The 17,888-nt window shown below is 48.3% G+C and overlaps 2 protein-coding genes across 3 annotated transcripts in view; both read right to left on the reverse strand.

The window, feature by feature from the left end:
* Nucleotides 1–5: 5 nt before the first annotated feature.
* LOC117346080 (histone H3-like centromeric protein A) lies at nucleotides 6–9,140 on the reverse strand. 2 transcript variants are annotated; one of them, XM_033915388.1, is made up of 4 exons: nucleotides 8,945–9,140; nucleotides 6,693–6,817; nucleotides 6,484–6,561; nucleotides 7–1,294 (listed from the first exon to the last, which is right to left on the reverse strand). In XM_033915388.1, the coding sequence occupies exons 1-4, from the start codon at nucleotides 9,018–9,020 to the stop codon at nucleotides 1,160–1,162; spliced, it is 414 nt and encodes a 137-aa protein (XP_033771279.1). In that variant the 5' UTR covers nucleotides 9,021–9,140; the 3' UTR covers nucleotides 7–1,159. The 2 variants fall into 2 exon arrangements, with proteins under 2 accessions (XP_033771280.1, XP_033771279.1); XM_033915389.1 differs by lacking the exon at nucleotides 6,484–6,561 and having other exon boundaries at nucleotides 6–1,294.
* A 2,289-nt stretch (nucleotides 9,141–11,429) lies between these two features.
* LOC117346904 (proteasome subunit beta type-7-like) overlaps nucleotides 11,430–17,888 on the reverse strand; it is a 19,514-nt gene continuing 13,055 nt past the window's right edge. Inside the window, exons 5-8 of the mRNA XM_033917143.1 lie at nucleotides 17,452–17,567; nucleotides 16,792–16,850; nucleotides 12,553–12,704; nucleotides 11,430–12,350 (exon numbers count right to left, since the gene is read on the reverse strand). Coding sequence (XP_033773034.1) covers nucleotides 12,239–12,350; nucleotides 12,553–12,704; nucleotides 16,792–16,850; nucleotides 17,452–17,567 — 439 coding nt within the window. The 3' untranslated portion in view covers nucleotides 11,430–12,238. The remainder of the gene's footprint in view (nucleotides 12,351–12,552; nucleotides 12,705–16,791; nucleotides 16,851–17,451; nucleotides 17,568–17,888) is intronic.

The following is a 17,888-nucleotide window of genomic DNA, read 5'->3' on the forward strand; positions in this document are numbered from 1 at the left end:
TATGAACTAACATAAGCCAGTCTTCTTGACAGCAAGCTTTCATCTTTATTTAAAATTCTGCATCAAAGCACATGGTGAGCGATTATAAACATATACATTTAAGAGAATGATAGATTGAGAGGAACTATTTAGGAGTTAGTTGGGAGGAAAGAAGTTATACTAGGGGGAGTAGGATGATGGCAGGGGACAGAAGTGTACCCAGATCAGATTACGGTAGAGTCTAAGCATTCCTCTTGGGTGTGGGGAAAGGAAGGCTAGGAAACCCGAGGTAGAAGGGTCACATGATCTCAGGAAGCAGGGCGAGTGATGGAATGCATGTTTTAAGCACAGATATGAATGGGAGATGCGACAGGTTTTAGCCTTTAAAAAAAAGCAATGGCTCTCTTACTTCTACTTAAAAGCTCACCATGAAGCAGCTGATTAAAAGTGATACTGGTGGGAGAGGTAGAAGAAGGGGAAAGGCAGGGGTCCATAGACATAGCCCTGTAGGCAGGGCATAGGGGAAGGAGGCAATCATCTATCTTGAAGAAATAAGCAGTGCTAAAATCGTTAAATCATTTTCAGGAAGAAACACATGCATAATTTTTGACGCTTTGTACATGATCACTATAGGGAAGCAGCTGCTCCCCACTTAATACATGATCACTATAGGGAAGCAGCTGCTACCTCCGAGTTTCTCAGCTCACAGTATACTGGTTAAAATGGCTTTATTGGATACAATTACTGCAGAGCTGCACTAGAATACAAAGCTCAGGATGTGTTTTTCTGCTGCATTAAATAGCACAGGGTCACATGATCTCCAGTGGCAAAAATATATCATATAACAAAACAACCCCATCCCCCAAGCCCCTTGCATCCTGATCTCTGTATTCCAGTGCCCTTGCATAATATTCAGGTATTTAATAACACAGCATTTACTTTCAACCTGGAAAATGCATCAAGGTCTGAGCTGGGATTCTCATAAGCTGGAAGACACGAGGGACAACTTTTAACACAGTCATTTAAAAGCCAGCAGCTTAGGGTTCTGGCGTGAGGTGGCCAGGGATCTCAATCCATTAACCAGGAAGTCCACACACACCAGTGGCATTAAATGCCGATGTCTCCGAGGGTAAAATAAGCAGAACCTATCAGAAGAGGGCATGCCTGCTACAGATGACTGTCAGCCGAGACCGTCGAAGATGCCACGGATGCGCCGGGCCAGCTGAATGTCCTGCACATAAAGCGTGACTCGCTTGGCATGGATGGTACACAGATAGGAATCTTCAAAAAGACGGACCAGGAAGGCTTCTGCGGCCTAGGAAGAAAGGTAGGAGACTTTAGGCGATAAATTGATCTAAAAATGGTAAACCGCTTAGATAGCATATTTGATATACAGTATATTAAATGCCGTTTATTTATTTTATTTAAAAGACTAGTCTTATAGCCCGTTACATTAACGGGTGCTAGAATATATGTGTGTGTGTCTGTCTTTAATTCTTTCTCTCTCTCTGTCTCTCCTTTGCGCTTTCTGTCTTTCTTTTTCCTTGGCTGTCCACCACCACCCTTTGCCTGCTCCCCCTGTCCATTCTCCCTTCCTTTTACCTACCCTGTCCTGCAGTAGGCCTCCCTTCCTTTTCCCCCCTGCTCTGAAGCACTGGGACACTGAATGGTACATCGAGTAGAAATCCTATGTGATGGATGCATTGTAAATACTTGAAACTTGATTTCTCATTCCCTGCAGCCCTCCCCTGTCTGTCCAGTCTAGTCTCTCTATTTTCTTCCCTTCACCTATTCCCTTCCTTCTACCTTGCAGATCCGGCATCTCTCTCTACCTCCTTCTTCCTCTCCCTAGCCCACAGTCGTCAGTTTGGGACTTTTCCTCTGAAATATCCTGCCCACATGACAACAGGAAGTTGTGACAAAGTGAAGGTCCCCATGGCAAGCTAGAAGCAGCCTGATTCAATTGCCGCTGGTGAATATAGCAAGTTTGGAAGGCTGTGTGGGGTGGGGTGAAGGGAGGGCGGGCAGAGTGAAGAAGCAAGACTTGCCCGAGTTGAGTTGTGGCCCCCTCCGCTGCCTCTCACCGAGCCAGATTTGCCATGCGCAGTCGGGGTTGGGGGGGGGCTCCAGCCCTGCAAACACTGAAAAAGTTCAAGATCCCTGTCGGTGGTGGAAATGCTAGCGGCGGAGGCTGCAAAGCGCGCACACAACAGCGGTATCGGCGGCGGCAGTAGCAGGAAACTGATGACCTCAAACTCGCACAGGGAGGAAGGAAGGAGGAGGAGGAAAGAGTCCGGGGAGAGCTCTTCTTTGCCGGCTCCGGAACGAAGGCGAGTCACGAGTGTGGGGCCGTTACTGCAGCGGCGCGAGGTGGAGAGCAAGGGAGGCTGTGGTGACGTCGTAAGCGCGCATGCGCACTCTCGCCTAGCACGACAGATCAGGGAACACGCGGCGAGGGTGCGCATGCGCGGCTAGCATCTTATTATTATAGATATTTCTAACCTGCCTATCTGCAAATCTAGGCGGAGAACAAAATCACATAAAAAGTCGTATTTAAAATACAAATAAACACAAAATCACATACAAAGTCATTACTAAAAGCAGACAAAACAAAAAACAGCAAAAAAAAGCAGCTCTGGATCACACGACCGCATAACTAGCACCCAAAAAGCGCTCAAACAGGACAGTTTTCACCCCCCCCCCCTTCTAAACTGCAACTAAATATTCGATTGGCGCAGTTGAAACATGAAATGTGAGTGTGGGCGAGAGGGTTCATAGACAACGGCGCGAAAGACAAAAGCGCGCGCCGACAATTGAGCGCAGCACGCGTCACTCTAAATTACAGTTTTTAGGGGCTCCGACGGGGGTTTTTGTTGGGGAACCCCCCCCAGTTTACTTAATAGACATCGCGCAGGCGTTATGGGGGGCTTGGGGGGTTGTAACCCTCCACATTTTACTGTAAACTGAACCCTAACCCCCCACACCCCCCACAACGCGGCGCGATGTCTATTAAGTAAAGTGGGGGGGTTCCCCCCCACGCCCCCCCCCGTCGGAGCGCTAAAAACAGTAATTTAGAGCGGCGCGGAGGCGCGCGCTACGCTCAATTGTCTGGGCGCGCCTTTGTCCCGGCGCTCTTTTGACCTGACACCGGGAGAGAGACAGAGCTGGGGTGCTTAACACACCAGTATCGCAACAGGGCAGTGGAAGAAAAGGTGTGGTGTACAGGGAAAATTAATCATTACAGTTCTCAATGTCAGCTAAGATCCATGAAAGAGGGATAAATAGTGCTGGATATTCAACGGTCAATGCTCAGAACCTAACGCCAGCATTAGAGCTGGTTAGCTCTGGACTAGCACTGGCATTAAATGGCACAGAATGCTCAGTAAACAACGCGCACGCCAAAGATGGCCATTTCTTCCCTCAACGTGTAATTAAACTCTGGAATTCGTTGCCAGAGAATGCGGTGAAAGCAGTCAGCTTAGCGGGATTTTAAAAAGGTTCGGCTACTTTCCTAAAAGAAAAGTCCGAAAGCGGTTATTAAGATGGCTTGGGGAAATCCACTGTGTTGAAGATCTGCTCTTCAGCTGTCAGTGCTGTATTCACGCTATAAATGTATGTGTGTGACTCCTGCACGGGGCTATTATGAAGACCCACTTTTCAGCTGTCAGTGCTGTATTCCTAGGATAAACAGCATAAGTTCTTTGTTATATGTACAAGAAAGAGTTGCTAGCTGCTATTACTATAGCTGTGTATTTTATTGAAGGATATATATGTACTAGTGTTAAAGCCCGTTACATTAACGGGTGCTAGAAAGCAGCCCCCTTTCCCTCTCCCCCTCCAATTCCTCCCTGACTGTCTCTCCGTGTCCCCCCTTCTGTCTTCCCCCATCAAGCAAAGCTGTCTGCCTCCCAGTACACCCCTCCCCCAAAGCAGCCCCCTTTCCCTGTCCCCTCAGCCCCCTTTCCCTCTCCCCCTCCAGTTCCTCTTTGACTGTCTCTCCGTGGCCCCCCTTCTGTCTTCCCGCCCCCCCAAGCAAAGCTGTCTGCCTCCCAGCACACCCCTCCCCCAAAGCAGCCCCCTTTCCCTCTCCCCCTCCAGTTCCTCTTTGACTGTCTCTCCGTGGCCCCCCTTCTGTCTTCCCACCCCCCAAGCAAAGCTGTCTGCCTCCCAGCACACCCCTCCCCCAAAGCAGGCCCCTTTCCCTCTCCCCCCTCCAGTTCCTCCCTGACCGTGTCTACGTGCCCCCCCCCCCTTCTGTTTTCCCTCCCCCTAGCAAAGTTGTCTGTCTTCCAGCACACCCCTCCCCCAAAGCAGCCCCCTTTCCCTCCCATCCCGCGGTGTGGCCGGCTCCCTTAGTCCCTTGCAGCCCCCTTCCCGCGGTCCCGACAAACGTCCTTACTCCAGCAAGGGCCGCAGCACTCTAAACACGCTGCTTCGCGGCCTTCTACTGGCCTGATTTGCTCGGGCAGAGCAAATCAGGGCAGTAGCAGGCCGCGAAGTAGCGTGTTTAGAGTGCTGCGGCCCCTGCTGGAGTAAGGACGTTTGTCGGGACCGCGGGGCAGGAAGAGAAGAGGAGCGGCGGCAAGGGACTAAGGGAGTCGAAGGTAGGGTCGGATGGGAGGCTGAACAGGGGTTCGGGTGTGCCGGGGAGAGGAGCGAAGACGCCGCCGCCGACCTTTAGTTCTGACCGAAGTTAGTTTTTAATTTGTAGGCCGCGGCAGCGGCTGCGGCTTAGAACTTAAAACTAACTTCGATCAGAACATTACCTTGGGTTCCGCAATCGGGTCCTGTTTGGTCTGCCACTGCCCGGAGGAGCTGAAGAGCAGGGAGTCCCATGTACAGATTCTCTGCCTGCCAGAGAGAGATTCGCATGCATGCGCACTCCTACCGGTGCCCTACAGCACATGGAAAACAGAACACGCAGATGGAGTGCGCATGCGCGGCTAGCGTTTTATTATATTAGATTGTTTGTTTATTTGAATGTGAATGTTTTTATTGTAAACTACCTAGGTTTCAGGCAGGGAATAAGTGCTTGAAATAAATAAATAAAATTTCTTTTCTCCTTGAGATCTTGCCAGGTAATTGTGATCTGGATTGGCCATTTAAGGTCTTATGTGAGCCAAGTACAGGACAGTCAAGCCATTGTGACATCATTGATGAGGTTGTCTCTTAGGCATTGGTGGAATGAGGCATTATGACATCACAATCTCTGCTACTCTTTGCAATCTTGCTAGGTACTTGGAAACTGGGTTCGCCACTGTGGGAAACAAGATACCGGGCTTCATGGACCTTCGGTCTGTCCCAGTACAGCAACTCATATGTTCTTATGGTTAAGTGTAGTCAAACGGTGTTAATGAGGTCATTTGCTATTCCCTCCCAATGCTCAGAGAACAGCGCCCAAACCAACCCTGCTCATGTCGTGGAAATCTGTCAACTCGGAGCTAGCGCTGGGGAATTTGGGGACAGGATTGTGATTTTCAGTTTTAAAAATTGGCCAGTTTTGAATTCTTAAGCTTATTTTCGCAAAAGGCAAGTTCGATCACGTCTCCCCACTCCTCTCCAAGCTTCACTGGCTCCCAGTATACTCCAGAGTCCTCTTTAAATGTGCCTGCTTAGCCTTCAAGATCCTACATGGCGTCCTTCCTCCCGTTATCCCACTCTTTTGGAATTCCTCAAAACCACTCTCCACTAGATCCTCCCAAAAACTGAAACTATCTTTTCCATCTATAAAAGGTATATCCCGCGCAGGAAAACTTGGAACATCTCTCCCCTTTAGAACCACAGAACTCTGGAACAACCTCTCATCCCCACTCAGAAACTCAAGCTCCTTCCAATCCTTCCGCAAACATTTGAAAACTTGGCTCTTTGCAAAAATCTAATCTCCTCCCATTCTCCAGTATTCTGTCCCTCTCTTTCCTCTTAGTCCCTCTCCTTTATCCCTTATTGTAGTTCCTTTCCTCTTAACTCTGTAAACCGTGCCGAGCTCTGCACTTGCGGAGATGGCGTGGTATACAAACCTAAGGTTTAGTTTAGTTAGTTTAGTTTAGAAGCGGAAGGAACCCCAGGCAAGTCTCTAAGCGCCGGTACTGAGAAACAAATGTGTGCGAGTCTGAGCAAACCTGAAAATGAAAGCACACATCGACACCTGTTTTCTGCCCTTAAGTATAAGCCTTCCAAGTTTAAAAAAAAAAAAAAAAGGAAAACATATTTAAAGGCACAAAAGACCAACATCGGTGTACGCTTTACTTCAGGGTTTGCCTGGGCATTCGCACAACAGCTGCACTTACTACGAAACTCCACTGCGTATGTTGCAGGGATGATTTTCCTCCTTACTTCTGGTCTCAGTCGCATATAATTTGAATGCCATTAGCTTTGAGCACTGGAAGGCTATTTTTCTGCTCTGTTCGCTTTAGCACCAGAGCTTTGAGCATCAGGGTCTTGATTAGTAAACTCACCTGTCACAGACTCACCCCCTGGTGCTATTCTCTGCAATAACCCCCTTACCTCCTGCAGAGCCAGAAGGGCCATGGATTGCCATCGATAATTAAAGCCCCGGGAGAAAGCGCAGCAAATTTCCTGCACCTGAGAGAGAGCGAGGAGGAGCTAAGGGTGAGAGACATTTCATAGGAGAGACACAGGATAACCTCATAATATTGTACACAGCATATCTTTCTCCTCCAACACAATTAAATCAAAAAGAAAGTGTGTCTTACCAGTCTGGAGAAAGGCAATTTCCGGAGAAGCAGCTCAGTGGATTTCTGGTACTTTCGGATTTCCATCAATGCTCGAGTACCAGGACGATATCTCCGCCTCGTCCTTGCTCTCCGCCTCTGGGGACCTAAGAATAAAGGCAACAGAAATCTCTTTACATACGAGTGCCTCTCGCACAGCAGAAAACTGGATATCTACCTAACATGCTTTCCCCAAGTCCTGCTGCTTTGCTCTGCAAACAGGAATCTCACTTTAAAAGTACTGCTGTGATGTCTGATATAGACCTGCTCTTCAGCTGTCAGTGCTGTATTCCTTGCTTTACATGTATTGCTGTAACACTGGCATGACGATCTCACAAAAATCCTCTCTGTGGCTGTGTGACGGCTACACAGGCCTCTGAAGATCTGCTCTTCAGATGTCAGTGCTGTATTCATGCTTTCTTTATGCCAGTGTGATGATTCTAATGAAGATCTGGCACAAAGCTATCTTTGTGGTTTGTGCCAGTGTGATATCTGCATGGCGTTCTAATGAAAATCTGTTTTTCAGCTATGCTTGCTGTATTCATGTTTTACATGTATGAATGCGACTCCTGCATGGGCTGCAATGGGGCTGTGATTCAGCTGTCAGTGCCATATTCATGTCTTAGGGGCATCAGTGTTTTTCCCAGGCGTAGGACTGTGATTCAACTGTCAGTGCTGTATTCATGCTTGAGGCGCATCCGTGTTTCTCCCAGGTGGGGCTATGATTCAGCTGTCAGTGCAGTATTCACGCTTGAAGCGCATCAGTGTTTCTCCCGCCTGGGGCTATGATTCAGCTGTCAGTGCTGTGTTCATGTTTCAGGTGTACGCGTGTTTCTCCTGCATTGGCCTGATTCAGCTGTCAGTGCCGTATTCATGCTTAAGGCGCATCAATGTTTCTTCTGTGTGGGACTGTGATTCAGCTGTCAGTGCCATATTCATGCTATGTATGAGTGTATCTCCTGCATAGAGCTATGATGAAGAACCACTTTTCAGCTGTCAATGCTGTATTCATGCTTGCGACGCATCCGTGTTTCTCCCGCGTGGGGCTGTGATTCAGCTGTCAGTGCATGCTTGAGGCGCATCCGTGTTTCTCCCGCCTGGGGCTGTGATTCAGCTGTCAGTACTGTGTTCATGTTTCAGGTGTACGCGTGTTTCTCCTGCATTGGCCTGATTCAGCTGTCAGTGCCGTATTCATGCTTGAGGCGCATCAGTGTTTCTTCCGCGTGGGGCTGTGATTCAGCTGTCAGTGCCGTATTCATGCTTGAGGCGCATCCGTGTTTCTCCCGCGTGGGGCTGTGATTCAGCTGTCAGTGCCGTATTCATGCTTGAGGCGCATCAGTGTTTCTTCCGCGTGGGGCTGTGATTCAGCTGTCAGTGCCGTATTCATGCTTGAGGCGCATCAGTGTTTCTTCCGCGTGGGGCTGTGATTCAGCTGTCAGTGCCGTATTCATGCTTGAGGCGCATCCGTGTTTCTCCCGCGTGGGGCTGTGATTCAGCTGTCAGTGCCGTATTCATGCTTGAGGCGCATCCATGTTTCTCCCGCGTGGGGCTGTGATTCAGCTGTCAGTGCCGTATTCATGCTTGAGGCGCATCCGTGTTTCTCCCGCGTGGGGCTGTGATTCAGCTGTCAGTGCCGTATTCATGCTTGAGGCGCATCCATGTTTCTCCCGCGTGGGGCTGTGATTCAGCTGTCAGTGCCGTATTCATGCTTGAGGCGCATCAATGTTTCTTCCGCATGGGGCTGTGATTCAGCTGTCAGTGCCATATTCATGCTTGAGGCGCATCCGTGTTTCTCCCGCGTGGGGCTGTGATTCAGCTGTCAGTGCCGTATTCATGCTTGAGGCGCATCCGTGTTTCTCCCGCGTGGGGCTGTGATTCAGCTGTCAGTGCCGTATTCATGCTTGAGGCGCATCCGTGTTTCTCCCGCGTGGGGCTGTGATTCAGCTGTCAGTGCCGTATTCATGCTTGAGGCGCATCCGTGTTTCTCCCGCGTGGGGCTGTGATTCAGCTGTCAGTGCCGTATTCATGCTTGAGGCGCATCCGTGTTTCTCCCGCGTGGGGCTGTGATTCAGCTGTCAGTGCCCTATTCATGCTATGTTTGAGTGTAACTCCCGCAATGATGAAGCTATGATGAAGAACCGCTTTTCAGCTGTCAGTGCTGTGTTCATACTGTACGTGTTTCTTTGCATGGGCACAGCCCAACCCCCTCCCCCTCCCCCTCTCCCTCTCCTTACTAGGGACGGGTGGTGGGGCGGGCGGGGTCACTCTCCGAGGCGTTCGGGTCTTCCTTCGGTGGCTGCTGGGTCTCATAGCTCGTCCCCGGTTAAAGGCGATGACGTCACACAGCAGCAGCGGCCTCCCCCTTCTTCCTCCTCGACCAGTCGCCGCACGTTCAAACCGTCCGCGCGCTCCCTTATCCAAGAACGTCACTTCCCGTCCCTTTTAAAAAAATCCAAGCTCGCGCGCCCTTGGACTCTAAGGGATTCCAACCAATGGGAAAGCGAGGGCCAAGACCTTACGGACCAATGAGCAAGCGAGGGTCAGGGAGTGGGAGGGGCTTTAGACCTAGAAGTCCAAAATTAAACTTCCGTGTAAAAGCGATCCCTGCGAATAAAGTTATTTTGAATCAGATTCAACAAACTTTATTGGTGCAACAATTTGTACAAACATGTTAAAAGTTGATGTTTTCATTGTTTCTGGCTCCTGGTTCTCCTTCCAGCCAGAAGATCAGAATTTGTCCTGCTCATTCTTCTGTGGGTCCTCTTGGATTTTCTTTTTTAGCTGTGGGAAATGCCCATCAGCTTCAAATTACCCAGTTCCAGAAGTGAGACTGTTGTTTGTTTGTTTTTTAATCATTGAATTCAGTTGACTATGTATTTATTCTTATTATATCTTTATTTCGTTCCAAAACAACATGTGACAAAACAGCTACACGTATCAATATAATAAGAACAATGTGCACAGAACACAAGTAGTTGAATGGACATGGAATCATAAGGAACCTTTATCAGCCAAAGCTTCAACCTAATCACCCCTCCCTCTCTCTCCCCACCCCCCACCACCACCACTACCACAACAGAGACAGTACCAAACCCCAGAAAAGAAATACAACCTTGCTACAGCTGAATGTCACCCCCAAAAGTTTTACACATTTGTAATCTACTGCGTGCCATAGGTGTTTATTTATTTTCTTTATTTGTAGCATTTATATACCACTTATAGTCTAAGTGGTTTACATTCAAGTACTCAAGCATTTTCCCTCTCACACTCTATCTAATGTACCTGGGGCAATGGGGGATTAAGGCCCAGATTCACTAAAGATAGTGATTTCAATCGCTGTTGGTCGATTCCTGGCTGATTTTAAAACAGCAATTGATTCACTATCTTTTTTGCATGCAAATGATTTGCACAGAGGTACAAATCATTTGCATGCAAACTCCCGACTCAGTCGCTCAGTAAGCGATTGAGTCGTGGCAGAGCCTTGACAGCAGTGACAGGAGAAGCAGCCTCCTATCAGGGCTTCTGCCGGTTTTTTCTTTTTTTTATTAATCAGGCAGATATTTTGCATGTATTACACGTAAAATATCAGCCTGATGTTTTTTAAAAAGCCCCCCCCCCCCCCAACAAAGTGCCCCCTTTCCCCTCGAACCAAAAAAACCCCCCAAAACCCTGCCAATGCCCACTGCTGTCACAGCTTCAAAATCATGGCAGAAGGGATTCCCACTCCCTCCTGCCATCGGGCCAACTCCCCCCTGATACCCCTCCAAAAAAAAACAAACGGCAGAAGAGATGCTGACTCCCTCCTGCCACCAGATGCCTCCTCCCCATTCCCCTCCCCCCCCTACATGTTTAGAGCAGGAGGGGTGCTCAGCCCTCCTGCTCTTATGCCTCCAGCCACGCGTCTGGGCCTTAGACCCTGTCCCGGTGCATCATGAGATACACAGAGAGGGGCCTAAGGCCCTGATTGGCTCAGGCACCTCGGGCTCCTCCTTTGGGAGGGGCCCGAGGCGCCTGAGCCAATCAGGGACTTCTTTAGTGAGTAAAACCCGATGCAAAATAGCCAAGCAATTGTTAGTGAATCATTCACTTGGCTATTTTGCATGGGGTTTTGCTCATTTGCATGGGTGGATCAGATCGGATGGGAGATTGATAGGACAGCAGTTTAGTGAATCGGGTCAGGGGAACGATCACAAAACCAGTAAAACTGGTTTTGCGATCGTCAGTACAGAATCGAAAGGTCTAGTGAATCTAGCCATAAGTGACTTGCCCAGGTTCACAAGGAGCAGCATTGTGTTAGATGTGTTGTTTTTATAAATTGATACTAGTCTCAAGTTAATTAGAGAATGTCACAGGGACATAGTTTGTCCCTGTCCCTTCCCTACAGGTTCTTGCTCTGTCCCTGCCAGGGGTTAACTGCAGGTAACCACCCACATGTCATTCTCTAACTATATCTCTCCTCCCGAATATTATACTGCCTTCCACTCAAAAACCATTATGATCCAAACAAGAATCATGCATTACAGGGATCTAACTGCTTCTTTGGGGCTGTCTCACTTGACTGCCTTGACATAACCTTTCTCTAAGCTTGACATTCGAGCTTTTCTCTTAACTGCGCTCCTTGTGACTTTGATTTCTATCACCCTTTAACCTGTTTTCAGTTCCACCTTCACTCCAATAAAAGGCCATTTTACAATCCGATTAGGAATATTTGAGGGAACATTTGATTAGATGTGTTCACATATTTTTGTCTTTTTTTTTTTCCCTTTACAGTGGTTTGAAAATCCCCCACCCTCTACCAAGCCTTCCGTCTGGTGTTGAGGAAGAGGGAATCCACTCACCAGTGACTGGCTACAGCTTACTAGCTCTCCTGGCTAAGGATTGTGAGACAAACTATCTCCAAAAAATCCATTTTGCACCCATGCTGGTTTCAGAATAACCAAGAGAAGCAAGGAGCAGTAGAGACAAACTAGTCATCTAAAATCCAGAAATATCAAAGAAAAAAGACAATTTAATTTAATTATGAGTTTATAATGCTTGTAACTATTAAGCAGACAGGATGGATGGGTCAGGTTTTTAACTGCTGACATTTACCATGTTACTTTATTCACACAATAACCATCGGCCATTGTGGTTCAAAGTAAAGAAATTCTGATTATCATCTCTTTAATAGCCCAGCATGTTCCAGTGATCACTGCCTGCATCAGGGGCAGTTTCACAACTATTTATAATCAGGATGAGAAATGATAAGGTTCCCAGATGCATCTCCCAGCATGCAACAGGGTAGAACAAGATTGGATCAGACCCTTTGGGTTGACAATGAAGACAGAACCAGCTGAGTCCTTCACATTTCATCCCTCTCGCTCACAGGAGGAGCTCTTGCTATGAGGAGACTTAACTACTCTAGATATTCATTTTATTAATAGAAAGATGGAACGAATGCATTTCACAGAGGGAAGGGAGCAGTCTCCCCAGCCCACAAAGAATTCCAGAAAGTTCCACCCAGGACAAAGTTCACGGAGGAGGAGGAGTTATTCCATGTCTATGGTCTGTATATCCTCCTCCACCAGTTCCACCTCCAGTGGCTTGACGGACTGTGCTAGGATGGCGGTTGTGCCCTTCCGGTACCGGTATGAGCCATGCCTAGAAGAGAGAGAGAGGGAGTGTCAAGGCAGAAACCATAATCAAAAGTTCACAAGAGTTTGTAAAAGTGGTGGGATTAGAACCTGAGTCTGCCGGTGTCACAGCTCTGTGCTCTCAGCACTAAGCTGTCCCACAGGGAGAGTTGGTGTTAGAAGTAGGATTGCAACCTGATTCTCCACAGGATAGTGACCTTCCCTCTCACCTCTCACCACGCTTTCCAAGCTGCTCAAAGCCACGCAGAAGTTTCACCTTCTCCTTGTTGATGATGCACAAGTCCACGTTACTGCCCGAGCCCAGGTCGCACATAATTCCGGCCTTGATGGCATCTCGGAGCAGATCCAGCGCAGGCTTCAGCTGTGTGAGACAGGGAGCAAAGAGAGAGGCAAAGGAGGTCAAGGAAGGCCTAGGCATTCACTATGAAACAAATTTAAAATGCTTTACTCTCACCCAGCAGCTATTATCACTGTGCTGGGCAATAGTACAGTTTAGGGGTGGATATTCAAAGCAATTTAACCGTGCAGGAGAGACTCCTGCCCCCATTAAATTGCCCGTGTGGGACTAATCTGCAGCTTAAATAGAGTGGAGGAGTGACCTAGTGGTTAGAGCAGCTGTCTCAGCACCCTGAGTTTGTGAGCTTGATTCCCACTGCTGCTCCTTGTGACCCTGGGCAAGTCACTTAACACTTCATTGACCCAGGCACAAAATAACTAACTACCTGTCCAAAATGTGTAAACTGCTTTGATTGTGTAAACCAGTGTTTCTCAACTCGGTCCCGGAGTACCCCCTTGCCAGTCAGGTTTGTAGGATATCCACTATGAATACACAGAAAATAAATTTGCATGTAATGGAGGCAGTCTATGCAAATCAAGTTTATGCATACTCATTGTGGATATCCTAAAAGCCTGACTGGCAAGGGGGTATTCCAGGACCGAGTTGAGAAACACTGTTGTAAACCACACACAAAAAGCTGTACTGTATACAAGTCCCATTCCCCTTAATTGCTAAATACCATGTTTCACCGAAAATAAGACAGTGTTTTATATTAATTTTGGGTCCAAAAAACGCACTAGGGCTTATTTTGGGGGATATCTTATTTTTTTCATGTACAACAATCATTTCTCCCTTCCCCAATTCTTCCTCTTTCCTTTCTCCCCCATCCCAGCAGAACCCCACCGACCCTCCCACCGTGAGACTGACATACCTCCGTTCCGAGGCCTCCTAAAGCAGCAGGGGTGGGGGGTTGCAGAATTGATGAGTCTGATTTTTTTCAGCAAATCAGGCAGCATTAGTGTCAGGGATGGAGTCAGAGAGTATCAGGGACATTCGGGGGGGGGGGACAACTTCGGGGGTCGATCTTAACTAGGGCTTATTTTCGGGGTAGGGCTTATATTAGGAGCATCTTTAAAAATCACGCTAGGGTTTATTTTCGGGGAAACAGGGTATCTCCTCGAACTGCCTAAGCCAGAACCGGCTACATCGTGGTTGATCTGGCAGAGTCAGAATGGAGTTGAGACTTAATCCAGTGAAGTGCCAATAACACTTAACCAATACATTAAATTAGACCACATAAAACACAGTCCTTTCTGTGTCCAGTTTTACTTATCCAGTTAAGGGCTGTTGACAGGATAAGTGTCAGCCAGGCACACCTACCCAGATTCCAATGCCGGTGCCTGAGTACCAAGGCTAAAAGCCACTTTTTGGATGCTACTTTTAGTGATATAGAGAGGGTGGGAGGTGCCCTGGATGGGGCATCCCTTCAACCTGCTACCTGCGCTAGCCTCAGCTCTCCTGACATCAGTTCCTGATCCCACGACCAGGAAGTGACTTCAGAGGGAGAGCCGAGGCCGGTGCGAGCAGCAAGTCGGAGATGTGGCTCGGGCCAGCCAAATTAAAGAGGTGCGGGGGAAGGGAAGGTGCGTGCATAGCAGGGGGAGGGGTGTGGAAGGAGCAGAGGGGGTGGAGAGAAGGAGAGGTGCCGGGGCCCCCACCAGGAATTAGATTGTAAGCTCTTCTGAGCAGGGACCGTCTATTGAATGCTAAAATGTACAGCGCTGCATACACCTTTCAGCACTTTAGAAATAATAAATAGTACTAGTGGTAGATGGCGTCTGGGGTGATTTGTCCCCCCCCCCCCCGCTCTCTCCTGCTTTTAACTCCTAAGTCCGACCCATTTGTAAAGTGCCCACATTTTTCATGTCACTCTCTCTGTAGTTCCCGACCCTCATTGTCCCGTTTGTCTGTCTGATTACATTGTAAGCTCTATTGTGCAGGGACTGTCTCCTCATGGTTAATGTCACTCCCTCTGTAGTTCCCGACCCTCATTGTCCCGTTTGTCTGTCTGATTACATTGTAAGCTCTATTGTGCAGGGACTGTCTCCTCATGGTTAATGTCACTCCCTCTGTAGTTCCCGACCCTCATTGTCCCATTTGAATGTCTGATTACATTGTAAGCTCTATTGTGCAGGGACTGTCTCCTCATGGTTAATGTCACTCCCTCTGTAGTTCCCGACCCTCATTGTCCCGTTTGAATGTCTGATTACATTGTAAGCTCTATTGTGCAGGGACTGTCTCCTCATGGTTAATGTCACTCCCTCTGTAGTTCCCGACCCTCATTGTCCCGTTTGTCTGTCTGATTACATTGTAAGTTCTATTGTGCAGGGACTGTCTCCTCATGGTTAATGTCACTCCCTCTGTAGTTCCCGACCCTCATTGTCCCGTTTGTCTGTCTGATTACATTGTAAGTTCTATTGTGCAGGGACTGTCTCCTCATGGTTAATGTCACTCCCTCTGTAGTTCCCGACCCTCATTGTCCCGTTTGAATGTCTGATTACATTGTAAGCTCTATTGTGCAGGGACTGTCTCCTCATGGTTAATGTCACTCCCTCTGTAGTTCCCGACCCTCATTGTCCCGTTTGTCTGTCTGATTACATTGTAAGCTCTATTGTGCAGGGACTGTCTCCTCATGGTTAATGTCACTCCCTCTGTAGTTCCCGACCCTCATTGTCCCGTTTGTCTGTCTGATTACATTGTAAGTTCTATTGTGCAGGGACTGTCTCCTCATGGTTAATGTCACTCCCTCTGTAGTTCCCGACCCTCATTGTCCCGTTTGTCTGTCTGATTACATTGTAAGCTCTATTGTGCAGGGACTGTCTCCTCATGGTTAATGTCACTCCCTCTGTAGTTCCCGATCCTCATTGTCCCGTTTGTCTGTCTGATTACATTGTAAGCTCTATTGTGCAGGGACTGTCTCCTCAGAGTTAATGTAACATACAATGCTGCATGCAGTGGCATAGTAAGGGGAAGGGCGGTCTGCCCCAGGCACCATCTTGGTGGGGGAATTAGCAGTCATCCTCCTGTCCACCCCCCACTTATTCCCGACCCCCCTTCCCTCGTACCTGTTTACTTTTCCCAGCACGAGCAGCATCACGAACTTGCAGCCCACATCGGTGTCAGCTCTCTCTGACATCACTTCCCTGTCGTGCATCAGAGAGAGCAGACATGACGCGGGCAGCAAGTCCATGATGTGGCTCACGCTGGGAAAATGAAAGAGGCACAGGGGTAAGGAAGGGGGCGTGCGGGGTCGGGAAAGAACTGGGGGTGAGGGAGGGGCGCCACCGCCTCAGGCACCCCTCACCCTCATTATGCCACTGGCTGCATGGATCTCGCAGCACTATAAAAATTGTTAGTAGTAGTGGTAGCATAAAGCCAGCGGCAGTGAAAAAGTCAATCACTGCTGCTGGCTGAAAAAATTTTTTATTTTATTTATTCAATTTTCTATACCGTTCTCCCAGGGGAGCTCAGAACGGTTTACATGAAATTATTCAGGTACTCAAGCATTTTCCCTGTCTGTCCTGGTGGGTTCACATTCTATCTAATGTACCTGGGGTAAGGGGGGATTAGGTGACTTGCCCAGGGTCACAAGGAGCAGCGTGGGTTTGAACCCACAACCACAGGGTGCTGAGGCTGTAGCTTTAACCACTGCGCCACTCTAGAAATCAAAATGTATTAGAAGTGAGCCAAGTAAAGGAGAATCAAGCTACTGTGACATCATTGATGAGGTTGGTTCTTATTGGTGGAATGAGGCATTATGATGTCACAATACCAGCTCTGATTTTCAGAGGCTGAAACTTTTCACACTATTTATTTATTCAATTTTCTATACCGTTTTTCCAGGGGAGCTCAGAATGGTTTACATTAATTTATTCAGGTACTCAAGCATTTTTTCCCTGTCTGTCCTGTGGGTTCACAATCTATCTAGTGTACCTGGGCAATGGGGGGATTAAGTGTCTTGCCCAGGGTCACAAGGAGCAGCGTGGGTTTGAACCCACAACCCCAGGCTACTCCTGAAGGGGTCTAATGGAGTGAGACATTTCCCCCACCATCATTACAGGGCTTGACTCTCTGCCCGTCACCTTCATTGCTACCCCTCCCCCCTTCTCACCTCCATATTGGGCTGGAATCGATCTTCAAGTATTGACATTGCTGCTCCTGCTCCAGACCCTGTGTCCATCGGAAAGAGCAAAAGAGGAAAAAAAAAATACAGACTATCAGCGCCGATGCCAAGGTTCCAATCCCACTCTGCCATCAACTCTCCTTTGGTGACAGCCCAGCACTGAGGGAACAGAGTTATGATGCCTCCAAAAGCAGGATCCAGTCCTAATTCTTCTACCAACTCCCCTCCCCCTCTGTGACAGCTCGATGCTGAGATCTGTAATGCTTGAAGTCCCCAGTTCCAGTCCCACATCTGCCACCACCTCTCACTGCATGATGGCTAGTGCTGAAAGTACAGAGCTGTCACATCTACAGATCCAGGTTCTAATCCCACTGCTGCCACCAATACAATGTCAACAACAAAAGCACATCATCTCAGTGTGCTCTCACTTAGAATACAATTTCCAGGGGGTAGGGACATTTTTATAGATAGCAATTGCACAGGTGTACAATTAAATTGAGTTATTATGAATGATAAATAGCTGGAAAAGGGTGAGGTTTAGGGTTGCAGAAAGACTCTTCCCAACAATAAGAACTGCTTTTTACAAACCCAGGTGCAGCACTACCTCTCCCACTTCCACCTCCTCCTCCTCCTTTTCATCTTACTCACCCATAGATACGAAAGGCAACTTGTCAGTAGAGCCGTGAGGGTGCACAGTGTAGAGGTGGGGGCCACGGCAGTCCATTCCACCCACAATGAGGGAGGCCCCAATGTGCCCTTTGTACCTGTGGGAAGAAGGATAAGAGAAACAGGACTCAGCATCCCAGTCTCACCTTCTTTCCACTGCCTGCAACACCAGAGATCATCTGCCTGTCACAGGCATCGTCTGGATCTGGATCTGCACAGAAGCTGGGAATGGTCTTTGACAGAGATGCCAGGTTACCAGGTTGCAGGCTGCAGATTTGGGGACAGTCCTGGTTTTGAATGTACTTCCCAAAGCAGTGTGGGATTTGTAGTCTCTGATCCTGCCCATTGAAATCAGTGCTGCAAATCCCATAATGCACCAGGAGGGGGTGGTCAGAAAGCCAGGACTGTCCCAAAATGTC

This window comes from Geotrypetes seraphini, chromosome 12, assembly GCF_902459505.1.
Source record: "Geotrypetes seraphini chromosome 12, aGeoSer1.1, whole genome shotgun sequence".
In the NCBI taxonomy this organism is placed as follows: Eukaryota; Metazoa; Chordata; class Amphibia; order Gymnophiona; family Dermophiidae; genus Geotrypetes; species Geotrypetes seraphini.